Source organism: Macrobrachium rosenbergii, chromosome 8 (genome assembly GCF_040412425.1).
Source record: "Macrobrachium rosenbergii isolate ZJJX-2024 chromosome 8, ASM4041242v1, whole genome shotgun sequence".
Classification (NCBI taxonomy): Eukaryota; Metazoa; Arthropoda; class Malacostraca; order Decapoda; family Palaemonidae; genus Macrobrachium; species Macrobrachium rosenbergii.
Window position 1 is genome coordinate 46,363,836 of NC_089748.1, and position 13,314 is coordinate 46,377,149.

Here is a 13,314-nt window from a genome sequence, read left to right on the forward strand (position 1 = left end):
AATTTAGTATTCTTGCCTCGAAAAAATATGTGGGACTGTGCGAAAATATACATATAAAAATTTGGAGAAAAAATAGTATATACATAATAATGACACTGATAAAAATAAATAATGCATGGAGAAAGAGCCTTAATGGTAAATTGAAATGACGTTAAAAAATAATGCAGTTTCAAAACACAGGTGCCATAGAATTGTTTGCGTGTGTGTTTGTGGTGTGTGAGCGAGTGCGTGCGAGCAGTGCTGGTTGGGCGTAGGGATAAGGCCCGGGAACCACGGAGAGGAACCCTCCAAAAAGTATTCTCCCCTCTACTTTCTCTCTTCTAAGTGCCAGTGCAGAATTGTTTTATTTTTCTTTCCTCAGTTAAATAATGATTAAAATAATGTTCACACAGTATATTTTACTCGTTTTATTTCTTTCATAAATTAGTGTAGATAACAACAATGCTCTCATTCGTACATAAAGTAAACATCCGCAGCACTTTTGACATTTCACTGATAATGTAGCAGACAAATGCAGCACATAGTAAGGTGGCTTTTGCCTTGGAACTTCTAACAACCCGTAGATCTCATCATACTGCTGATAATAAATACGAGAACCACGTTCGAAGTCCTGGTAAGTACGAGATTTTCCGGGTACATTTTGAGAGCAGAAATAAAAAGAGTATAAAGAAAACGCAATAATTTATATCTTAAGATGTCGAAGTGACATCACAGCGTCGCTCACGGTTTAAAAAGGTATGTCACCTTAAATTAACACAAGTCAGAGATGCCACAACGAACAGGACGAACTAAGAAGAGTGATGAAATGAAGTAGTTTCTCTTGCGGAAAAGTGAAAAAAAAGGAATTGTATCGAGATTAGGTGACTCGAAGTGAATCCTTGTGTATCTGTATGTCCAGACTTGAGAACAAAATTGGGAGAAGGGAACAGATGGATAGATAGATAGATACACGGCTGGGAGAGGATGCATCTTCTCAAAATTTATCCTTGGCAGCTGGGCCATCATGTCCATCCACTTCTTTGAAATTTGGTATCTTCATTGGAATGAGCTGTTTGTAGAGTATTGAAAGTTCAACCAAGGCCAGCGCCATAGCGCCTGTCAACACCCCGAAGGTGAGATGTGTACCATAAAATGTATAAACGTACGTCACGAAAATTGGACCCAAAATACGGGACAACCCTCCAACCCCAGTCAAGATCCCCATCCACACACCCTGGGGTTTGGGACCGAGCATTTTGGAGTAGATTGCCTGACTGATTGTCTGGCACACTGGGTATCCACACATGATGATGAAGAAAGCAACTCCCAGCTGGGGAAAGGGCAGCTGAGGGGTGTACTCGCACCACGTCTGCTCGTCGTAAGGGCACCCGAAGTCTGAGCAGTCTTTGGGATCTGGTGTACCTTGCGCGTAGTCATAGCACTCGGTTGACAGAAAGGGTGATTCCTTCAGAACTTCTGGTTTTCCTGCACTGTGAGCTCTTGGTATGACGGGCTGCCTCAGTAGCGCGCTGAGCAAACTTCCTAGAGTTGTGCCAGATGGAACTGTTGTGCTAGGCAGATCTGTTGTTATTTCAGTGGAGAGAGAAGTTATGCTCGTGGGAAGTGATGCTGTGCTAGGTAAACCTGTCGTCGTCGTAACTGGAGCAACAGTTGTGCTGGGGGGAAAACTTGTTTGAGGCAGCATCGTCGCTGTGCTTGAGAATATGGTTGTCGTGTCATTCTGGCATTTCATAGACATATGAGCGTTTCCCCACGGCAGGAAGAGGAAGGCACCCAAAACTAAGAGTGGATAGCCCAGAAACAAAAGGACCTTCCTCTCGTCATACTTCCGACAGAGGTACCCACTCACAGTGAACATGATCACAGACCAAATACCCCCTGCAGCTAGGGCAACTCCCACGACGATGAGAGCCTCCTCATTGGACCAGCCGTACTCGTCTTGCACAAACGGCTCCGCGAGCGTTTCTATCAGCGTGAAAATGAAGAGGGACAGAAAGTTGGAGAACATGATGCCTACGACGCCAATAATATTCGGTTTAGGTAGAACGAGGTTTTTGTCCTCAGACTTCATCATGGCTATTTCCTTGGCAGCTATGTTGTGTTCCTGGAAAGAGATTCAGAGATTATTAGCTCGTTTGTTCATTTCATAGTATAAGACCGAATTCATTCAAGTTTTATTCACTGAAAACCGAGCGTTTCCCTCTTCTCTTTTGCCTTGTTAAAACCCAAGAAAAAGTTCGCAACATCAACTTTTGGTTGAATTTTTACAAATAGCTCTAATTTCTCACGAGAAAATTACTGTTAATAAAACTATAAGGATTCAAATATATTTTGTAGCAAACACATTCAGACTAATTTTTTTCTAAAAAAAATGAGAAAAGTGCTTTTAGAAATGGATTTTGGTAGTTAAAAATATCACCAGACAGAAATGGCAGCCTGTTTAACTTGCCTAACAAGACAAGATTTTTATTTTTTGTTTATCAACTGTTATCAAGGATAAAGTTACCCAGCCATGGATGTAACTGGTTGGACATTTTTGTTAACCTTGTACTGTTTGTCTAGCTTCAAAGTGCTGAAATTAGCCATTACAGTTTACAGATTCTGGAAATTTGCTTCCTGACAGCTAGTATGTATGCTGGAAACAACTATGCATCTGTGATGCTCTGTTACCTCAGAAAAGCCTCCCTGCTTACTCAACTAATTTTAGTGCTGCTTTTGACCCGATTAACCTTCTGGCCCTTACTGTATACGTCGTCATTTGAGTCTTAGGACCTAAGTTACAGATTTTAACTCACAGGCAACAGGAGACTGTTGCTGATAGCAATTTACAGGCGTTCAGCTGGGTAGTGTTCTGAGCCTTTGGCAGTTCTCAGAGGTATGATTGCTGCAGTTCTTATCTCCAACTAAATGTGAAAGGAAGCTGCTGCCAGGCTTAACAGAGATCTCCAGTGGATCAGTGTGGGGTGTAGTCATTATGGCATGAATAGAAACTCCAGCTAAGCTATGACTATTGATTGGCCAGTTTCGTAATGCATACCAGCTGTGTGATTTGCTTTGCATTTGTCAGTATTTGGTGTTTACCTTTGATCTATGACTTTCTTTGCACACACAAACACGTGACCAGTACAGTTCCTCATGATTTAGGATGACAGATTCGGCAGGCTGAAGAATCTGAGGCACTCTTGTAACGGTTACAAGAAACAGCTCCTCTCGCAATCACTCGTTTTAATGCGTTCGTTTCTGCCTTGAAAACTGAGACCAACACTAGCACATGTAATCCTTACCTTGAAGATACAAGGCATGAGAATGACGAGGTTAATTAGCCCCATGGTAGCAGCCACCCAGCTACAGGATGTGTATTTGTCCCATCTTAGCCACGAGATTCCCGTTTCCACATCCTCAGGGACGATTGCAGTCAGGATTGCCTGGATCACTTAAAAAGAGAGGGAAGGACAAGGGGTTTTTTTTTGGGTTTTTGAGTATGAAGTGGTTCAGTTTGCAAAGGTTATGGTTTTTAAACTATGGACCCTCCAGTTTGAACATTCTAGGCCCAATGATCTTGCTATATTTGTGCTTTATGCAGTCAAGTATACAGCGATTTACTGACATTGGTTAATATTTGTCAAACAGGGTCTATGGAGTGTCCACAGTTATACCCCTGTACAGAGAGGAGCAACTATAACTATCATTACAAGGTTTGGCTTGTCTTTCATCTTGTAAGAAATCATTTTTAGGAAATTCATCCACCGCCAAAGGATACTGTGCAACAGAACTGCAACTGTAAAACTCGATTTCACTTACCAGGGCCCACAACGAAGCCAAGAGCCTGCGAAGCTGCTATGATGGAGATGGCAACTGTGCGTTCTTTCAGGGTGGTTGCTCCGGCCACGTACGACCTCGTTAGTACTACGTTCGCTGTTCGCAAAATGAATAAATACATATGACCTATTCATGACAAATTATTCGTTTAATCATCAGAACAATCCTGTTTAAAAGTTAATTGATATGAAATCCATGGATATGAGTTATGGCATAATAAGTTTCCCTTCGAAAATCGATAATATCATCCTGTGGAGGAAATATAGGCCTATGGCTATTATACAGAACGAGCCAGAAAGATTAATGGCAATAGGCTTAATATTTCCAGAATGGCTGTATCCCCTAAAACACAAAAAGGGGAGTCAACGCAGGCCCACCTACTTGATTATTAGCTCTTCGAGTTTTAATTGTTAAGAATAACAACGTCAATGTAATTTTTATTTTATTACAGAATCATCTGATTGCAGAATCTTTTTCCTGAAAGAAATGTCAGTCGTGGGAAAACCGAAATTTCTGAGCAACGATGGTCTATTGAGCAGATGACCCTAAAAAGTGATGAGATAAGCTGAGTGAATAGGAACTTATTTCCTCAATCAAATTAACAATTGTTCTATTAACAATGTAAATACAAGGGTTCAGGATAAAAAATCATGCTTGGAAACTAGGTTTTTGTACCGTAGTTTAATAGATATGGTTGCACTATTATTATTATTATTATTATTATTATTATTATTATTATTATTATTATTATTATTATTATTATTCAGAAGAAACCCCTATTCATATGGAACAAGCCCACCAGAGGGGCCACTGACTTGAAATTCAAACTTCCAAAGAACATGGTGTTCGTTTGAAAGAAATTGCGGAAGATAACGGGAATATAGAAAGAAGAGATCACTTATTAGAAAAGAAAAAAGATAGATCAATAAATTACAGATATATAGATATAAATATAAATAAATTAATAAAATTCAAGGAGAATTGTTTTAGGGTAGTAAAGCAATGCACCTTCGCCCGAGCTTCTGCGGTTCTAATTGCAAAGCGTCCGCATGGACACTGTTGCTTTCTCTTGCCGGTTAATAAGAGGGAGCGAAGGAAAAGGGTAGAATGAAGGAGGAGAAGAAGAGTAAAGTTAATAAGGGAGACACGAGACGAGCGAATGAACATACGAAGAAAGAAGAGATAAACATGAAAATGGGGGAAAACAAATTTTGAATGAGTGAACAAACGACAGATCGACGAACAAACCTAAAGGATATATATAGGTCTGGAGAATCAACACACGTCATTCATCGACCATTTCAGGAACCTCATCCCAGAGAAATCTCAACGGCCTTCGGCTCAGGATTAACCTGAAGGTCTTAGACCTATATGTCTTCATCCTACCCACGGTCTAGATAGAACATCCTACCTGAACTGATGCCGACGATCAGTCTCGATACGATCATACCGTAGTAACTCGCCATCTCCCCGAGGCCGTCGAGAGCCGAGAGCAGAGAGTACATGGCGTTCCCGAAGATGTAAGCTATGACGGTTACGATACATGGGATCCTGCAAAGAAGAAGAAGAAGCCATGACGGTCACGATACACGGGATCCTGTAAAGGTAAAGAAGAAGAAGAAGAAAGCCATACAATAAACCTGTTTTATAATTAAATAGCTGTGCACTAACACGAACGGTGTAGTGTGCCCGCAACTGTGTTTGTGAACTGAACGCTCAAGGAAGCAGGTACCAAATAGGAACCAGCATCCCTTGTTGCGTTAAAGAAAAGTCTATAACTTTAGAGACCAGCATCCCTTGTGTTAAAGAAGGGCATATATATCTTTAGAAACCAGTATCTCACTTATTAGAGATGGGTATCTTGCGCATGCGTTACACGTCGTGATGTACAGTACCTAATGCTACCAGCTTTGTTGCCCCACAGTCCTAAAAGTGGCGACGCCAGGACCTGTCCCAGAGGATTGGCAGCGACTACCCACCCGACGTATTCCTTGCCCAGTTTTGGGTTTAGCTGTGAAAGAAAGATCGAGAACTTATGGAGGGAAATATGGAAGCTGGGTGCTTTCATAGCTCGTTATCTCTAATCTCTCTCTTTCTCTCTTTACACAATGCGAATATTATAGATCGTAATATCTTCATTTCCCTCTTTATTTGGATCTAGGCTTGGTAGTGAAAAGCTTGTGCAAAGTGTGAAGAAATCGAGAAGGTATGAGGCATTGTGGGTATTAAAAATTACATACGTATCTGGTTAAAAGTGACTAGTAGATTTTATATATATATATATATATATATATATATATATATATATATATATATATATATATATATATATATATATACATACTGTATATATGTATATATATATATACATATATATATATATATATATATATATATATATATATATATATATATATGGATACTCACTGATTTTCTTTTAATCTAATCCATGAAATATCTCGAGGTTTATCTAAAACTGCTCATTGAAACCATAAAAAACTGGGGAGATGGTTTCCTTTCAAATATTCAAAGTTTTTCCCTCAGTGGGAACTACGAAATAAATAAATAAATAAATAAAATAAAATTCTTACCAAAAACCTACCGTCTGCATGTAGGGCCAAACACCAGTGAGAACTATGGAAAACCCAGTCGACATGACGAACATCGTCACGTAGGCAACGACGAGGGACCTCCGACGGGACTTGCGCTCCGCCTTCGACTCGTACAGAGACATTAGGCCTTCCTCCTCCTCTGTGGGAAATCCTCTTTGCTCAGGGTAGAGGGAGGGAGAGGTTTTAAGAAGTTAGGTTCAATCATTCAGAAGGGACGAATACAGAGAGAGAGAGAGAGAGAGAGAGAGAGAGAGAGAGAGAGAGAGAGAGAGAGAGAGAGAGAGAGAGAATGCTTCTACATTTGGACAGAAAACTTAAATCTTGACAAAGTTCTGATACAATTTTACTCTTTTCGAAATTTTCTTTTTTTTCCAAAATGGAGTAGTTTTGACCCGAACTAATCCAGAGCTAACGTTTGTTAATGCGTTGCATTACTACCCTAAAACGATTGGTCATGTTATTTAATAATTTATTTGTATCTTTATCTATTTATTTATTGATATGTTATTAGATCATTTTTTCTTTTCTGATAACTAATCTCCTCTTTCTGTATTTCCTATTATCTCCTGAAACTTCTTTCAAATGAACACCAAATTCTCTGAAATATTTAAGTTCAAGTCAATGGCCCCTTTGGGGGGCTTGTTCCATATGAATTGGAGTTTATCACATCACCAACTTCAAACGTGAAGAAACAGCAACGAGAAATGTCCCTAAAGCGTCCCTTTTCTGAAAACACTGACCCCTTAAGTGGCCTAAAGTGTCCCTTTTCTGAAAACATTGACCTCTTACTTGGTCTAAAGTGTCCCTTGTCTGAAAACATTAACCTCTTACTTAGTCTAAAGTATCCATTTTCTGAAACAATTAACCTTCTATTAAGTGTAAAGTGTCCCTTTTCTGAAAATATTAACCTTTTACATGTCAAACGTGTCCCTTATCTGAAAACGTTAACTCCTTACTTGATCTAAAGAGTCCCTTTTTCTGAAAATATTAACCTCTTACTTGATCTAAAGCGTGCATTTTCGGAAAACATTAATCTCTTACTTGCCGTAAAGTGCCCTTTTCTGAAAATGTTAACCTTTTACTTGGTCTAAAGTGTTCATTTTCTGAAAAAAATTAACCTCTTACTTGGACTAAATTGTTCCTTTTCTGAAAACATTAACCTTTTACTTGGTCTAAAGTGTCCCTTTTCTGAAAACATTAACCTCTTACTTGGTCGTGAGCGTCGTTATGGACCCGTGCCTCAGATTCTCGTCGTCCATCTTGCTCAGGGGAATGTTATCCAGCGTGTGGTCCAACACGAAGGACCCCGACTTGCCGAAAACGCCCCCCATCTTGTCCCCGTGGCTCGATCAGACCCTCTCACGAACTGAAAACTGAAGTCGCCTGGTTTTCCCTTCGGTGAGGTTCACCAGGGGGATGGTGTGATCCCAAATTATTTTCTTCTTTGTCTTGTCTTTTCTTACTGTTTTCTGTTGTTGTTTTGGAGGTTGTTGAAGATGAAAACGAAGTTACATTTTCCTTCAGGCGTTTATTAACGTTGTGCACAAAAATCTCTTAGCCGAGAGGAGAAACCATTCGTTTGAAGGTATCGCTTAGTCAGCAAATTCTCTTGAAGGTCACCTGACCTGTAAGATAAAATTTTAGAGATTATAAAATATACTTCATATACAATACACAACTAAACAGAATTTTATGATAATGTCATATACTCAAAATATATATACAAAGCTTTCCTGAACTGAGCTGAACTGAATATAGAATTTATGCCAAAGGCCAAGCACTGGGACCAATGAGGTCATTCAGCGCTGAAACGGAAATTGACAGTAAAAGCTTGAAAGCTGTAACAGGGGAAAGACCTCGCAGTTGCACTATGAATCAGTTGTTAGGAGAGGGTGAAAAGTAAGATGGAAGAAAGAGAATATGAAATGAGGAACAGTAAAAGGATAGATTGCAGGATAAACAGATTAAAATAATAAAAAGTAAAAATTCACGAATAAAAATTATTTCTGTCACTTTGTCACGAAAGTTTTTCATAAAAGATAAAACGTATAAACTGTAAAAGTAAAATGAACTGGTATTGTAACAATAGGGAAAGGCCAGTCAAACTTTCTGAAAATTTATAAAAAGAATTTTTTTTTTTTTTGGAATATTAGGTCAAATGTCAGTAAGATAAAAAAAGGTATAATTTTTAATCAGTGTTTTCCTGCTAGCTGATATACATCGCGTTTATTAGAACTGAGGTTCATGGGAGGTGCAGAAAAAGTAAAAAAATTGATGAATCACCTGTTGAAAGAATTTTTAATCAGTGTTTTCCTGCTAGCTGATATACATTGCGTTTATTAGAACTGAGGTTCATGGGAGGTGCAGAAAAAGTAAAAAAATTGATGAATCACCTGTTGAAAGAATTTTTAATCAATGTTTTCCTGCTAGCTGATATACATTGCGTTTATTAGAACTGAGGTTCATGAGAGGTGCAGCAAAAAGCTTCAAAATTGATGAGTCACCTTTTGAAAGTTGAATATTAAATCATCTTTGTATGCATGTATGCGCGCACGGGCTCACACGCACGCACAATATGGTCAATAAATATATATATATATATATATATATATATATATATATATATATAATCATGAAGCTACAAATGTCGCAATATCGTATTTACCTCAGGAGATCTCGATGGAGAATTATCTAGGGGAATTTATATAAGTGATAAAATGAATTAGTACCACCGGGACGCGAACCCTTGACATGGACCCATTCAGCGACTCCAGTAGACGTTACCACCATCCTCGTCCGGGTGGTACTAATTCATTTATCACTTATATAAATTCCCCATCGGTGATAATTCTCCATCGGAGATAATTCGAGGTACTGTGAATTTGATATTGCACATTTGTAGCTTCATGATTGTATATAAATCACGGTGTGATAAAATTTTACATATATATATATACATATATATAATTATATATATATATATAATATATACATATATATATATATATATATATATATATATATATATATATATATATATATATATATTATTATACTGTATATATATGTGTGGGTGTGAGCGCATGTGTGCATACATTCATACAAAGATGATGAATAATAATCTTTCGAAAGATGATTCATCAATTTTTAAATTTTTTAACACCTCCCACGAACACGATGTATATCAGCTCACAGGAAAACACTGACTCATAATTTATATATATATATATATATATATATATATATATATATATATATATATATATATATATATATATATGTATATATATATAATACATATTAAATAGACAGACAGACAGGTATGAAAATAAAACAAAAAATGGCAAAATATCTCTTGCTGTGATATAGCTAATAAATTCAAACTGAAATTTCAAATTAAAGCCACATTCTCTCTCTCTCTCTCTCTCTCTCTCTCTCTCTTATCCTTGACAATGTGTTTGATAATGGACGAGGTTACGCAAAAGATTTCACCGGGACCTTGATAAGATACCAGTAACTGTGTAATGTCTGTTGAGTACGAAGCTATAAAAGGAAAAATGCGCCGAAGTTTCTTCTGGGCAATCGAGTTTTCTGTACAGCATATAATGCTGTATGAAACTTTCAGCCACGCCCCATGAAACTCTCAGCCTCGGCCCATGAAATTTTCAGCCATGGCCCGGTGGTGGCCCGTGTTGCTGCCGCCTATAGCTGACTTTAACCTTAAGTAAAATAAAAACTACTGAGCCTAGAGGGCTGCAATTTGGTATGTTTGATGATTGGAGGGTGGGTGATCACCATACCAATTTGCAGCCCTCTAGCCTCTGTAGTTTTTAAGATCTGAGGGCGGACAGAAAAAGTGCGGACGGCCAGATAAATAGCCATCCCAACAGTTTTCTTTCACAGAATTAAAATTACCCGGCAAGGTGGCCATGACAGGTCGATAGAAATAAGACCCACGTAAATCTACAAGAAGAGGTCCTCAGGCTGGAAAAATATGCTCTGTACTGATGAGGCACCTAGTTTCCTTGTGGAAGAATTGACCAGAGCCACTATATGCTAGTTTACTTCTAATATGCCGATTGATCCGAGTTAAGTTTTCAGTTGGGCGGAAGAAGAATGAGATAGAGAGACAGGAAGGAAATTGATAATGGAAGAATTAAAACTGACAATGCTTCTTCTGAACCATTCAGAGGTTTTTGTAGTTTTCCTTAGGGCGGAAGAAGATCACATTTCAAATAAGGTTTCGCTCAATTTCGCCACTGAGTTGGGTTTGGCGTCAGCTTCGGACATCACCACAGTCGTAAAATTACGTTTTAATATTTCCTAAATGCCACGTTATTTTTATTTTTATAATAATCCTGGGGGTAACAGATTTTGTCCTCAACAGTGACTGAGGCAACTGCTAGAACGAGATCCACAGCATGACAGAAGATATGGGCAACAATATTTACCAAGAAAAATGATGGACAAACGCTTACAAGTCGTTACGCTGAGCTCAGGCCAAGTACCACAGATTTCAGAAAGAAGAAGAAGAAACTGGAAGGTCGAAGTGTAAACAAAGCTGTTATCAGGAGAGCCTTGAAACAACGAGGTTGTGATCAGATGATGCGCCTAGAGGTGAATTGTAGAAATGCAGTTCTCAGGGTTTTCAGAACAGAAATTGCTATTATTATTATTATTATTATAATTGTTATTATTATTATTCAGAAGATGAAACCTATTCAAAATGGAACAATCCCACCACAGGGGGCCATTGAACTGAAATTCAACGAGTGTGGTGTTCATTTGAAAGAAGTAACAGAAGGTAATAAGAAATACAGAATGAAGAGATCAGTTATCAGAAAAGAAAAACTAAATTTACAAAAAACTGTACAGATAAATAATGTAAGTAATTTATAAGTAATTTATTAAAATAAAAGGAGAATTGCTTGAGCGCAGTAATGCATTGCATCTTCGCTTGAAGTTTTGAGGTTCCAGTTGCCAAGAATGGTTTGTACTTAGTTAAGATACGCGCTGTGTGTTGTTTATTTAAAACCCGAACAAACGTAGGCCCCTAGCTGCAACCCCTTTAATTTCTTTTACTGTACCTCCTTTCATGTTTTCTCTCTCTCTCTCTCTCTTTCTTGCTCGTGAAAGATACGTTCAATTGATGAAAATCTCTCACTCTCTCTTCGGTTGTTCGTCAACGATACGCCCATCTTATGAAAAACCTCTCTCTGTCTCTTTCTTTTACAATTTAAAATTGGTCTGGTTTCAAGGGGTTCCAGTTCTCTCTCTCTCTCTCTCTCTCTCTCTCTCTCTCTCTCTCTCTCTCTCTCTCTCTCAGTCGTCCTAAACCTCGTTCTTAAGGTCCGCTAGCCCCATGCCTACCCTTCGTCTCTCTTTTCGCCTGCGTGACACCGATGTCAATTTTCTGCGCCTGCGCATGAAACCAGAATTATTTAGCTAGCATGGCAATACACGCGAAAACACTAAATCTCACGTTGTGAAGTAATTTTCCCCAAACAGAGAAACAGCAAAGTCATCGTTCGAGTTTGTAAACCACTCGTTCGCTCTCGAGTTCTTCCCGAAACCGCGCTGTCACTGTGACTGACGGAGAATTTAGTCACAGATATGCAAAGTAGACCTAGATCCTGCGACAAGTTTGTTTTCTGTTATAGATTAGATAAGTGGAAGAGGGGTATTAAACGCAGGTTTCAGAATACCCAAGGTTCTTCGTAGCGTCCCTTCGACCCCTAGCTGCAAACCCTTTCATTCCTTTTACTGTACCACCTTTCATGTTCTCTTTCTTCCATCTTGCGTTCCTCAACGCTCTCCTAACGATTGTTTCGGAGTGCAGCTGCGAGGTTTTCTTCTTGTTACACCCTTCAAAACTTTTCACTCCTTTCAATTTCCGTTTTAGCGCTGCATGACCTCATCATAGGTCCCAGCGCTTGGCCTTTGTCTTAAATTTCATATTCGATTCTATAAATAATTATATTTAAAAGATCCTATAGCGACAGTTTATCCAAGATTATCACAGGCTTGACAATTCCCCTAAAATATTTTCTTGTGTTTACTTCTGAAAACTTATTTAAGTAAGTTTTTATTTATTTATTTATTTATTTTTTAATAGTAACCATGGGATGGATCTTAGTCCTTAAATCTTTGAGCATAAAAAGGTAATTTTATTTTTAGCCCCGTCAGGACATTAATCACTAAACACTCTCGAATTAGCGCCTATGGAACTGGCAAAGTTCAAATGTGAAATTAAGAGAACGATAGGCCCAGAATCTTTGCGCTGCACACAACTGAAACAAGTAAAAAATATGCCGAAGTTTCCTCGGAGGAATCGAGTTTTCTGTACAGCGTATAATCAAGGCCACCGAAAATAGATCTATCTTTCGGTGGTCTCGGTGTAATGCTCTATGAGCCCCGGTCCATGAAACTTTAACCACGGCGCCGGCGGTGGCCTTTCCTATAGCGTTGCCAGAAGCACGATAATGGCTCATTTTAACCTTAAATGAAATCAAAACTACCGCGGCTAGAGGGCTGCAATTTGGTATGTTTGATGATTGGGGAGGTGGATGATCATCATCCCAATTTGCAGCCCTCTAGCCTCAGTAGTTTTTAAGATCTGAGGGCGGTCCGAAAAAGTGCGGACGGACAGACATAGGCAGCTCAATAGTTTTCTTGTACAGAAAACTAAAAACTGCCAGCATCACTGCCCAAATTTCTCAATTCTCGGCCTCTGTCAAGTGTCATTAACATGGTTATTGCTACCGCTTTATTAGCTGACCCTTGGCGCCCTTCGTAACAACAACACGGGGTATAAGCAGGACTCCCTGGGTATAAGGTAGCAACTCAACCCTACCATGTCCTAGTTGTAGTAGTAGTAGCAGTG

The 13,314-nt window shown here is 38.7% G+C and overlaps 1 protein-coding gene across 4 annotated transcripts in view; it reads right to left on the reverse strand.

Annotated features, from left to right (window-relative positions):
* Positions 1–391: 391 nt before the first annotated feature.
* Positions 392–13,314, reverse strand: part of LOC136840798 (major facilitator superfamily domain-containing protein 8-like) — a 78,000-nt gene continuing 65,077 nt past the window's right edge. For 2 of the 4 annotated variants that reach the window (XM_067107691.1, XM_067107689.1), the window contains exons 2-8: positions 7,641–8,056; positions 6,422–6,584; positions 5,715–5,830; positions 5,231–5,370; positions 3,802–3,915; positions 3,285–3,433; positions 392–2,104 (exon numbers count right to left, since the gene is read on the reverse strand). In XM_067107691.1, the coding sequence (XP_066963792.1) occupies positions 974–2,104; positions 3,285–3,433; positions 3,802–3,915; positions 5,231–5,370; positions 5,715–5,830; positions 6,422–6,584; positions 7,641–7,762 (1,935 nt within the window). In that variant the 5' untranslated portion in view covers positions 7,763–8,056 and the 3' untranslated portion in view covers positions 392–973. The remainder of the gene's footprint in view (positions 2,105–3,284; positions 3,434–3,801; positions 3,916–5,230; positions 5,371–5,714; positions 5,831–6,421; positions 6,585–7,640; positions 8,057–13,314) is intronic. The other 2 variants (XM_067107692.1, XM_067107690.1) reach the window with 2 other exon arrangements.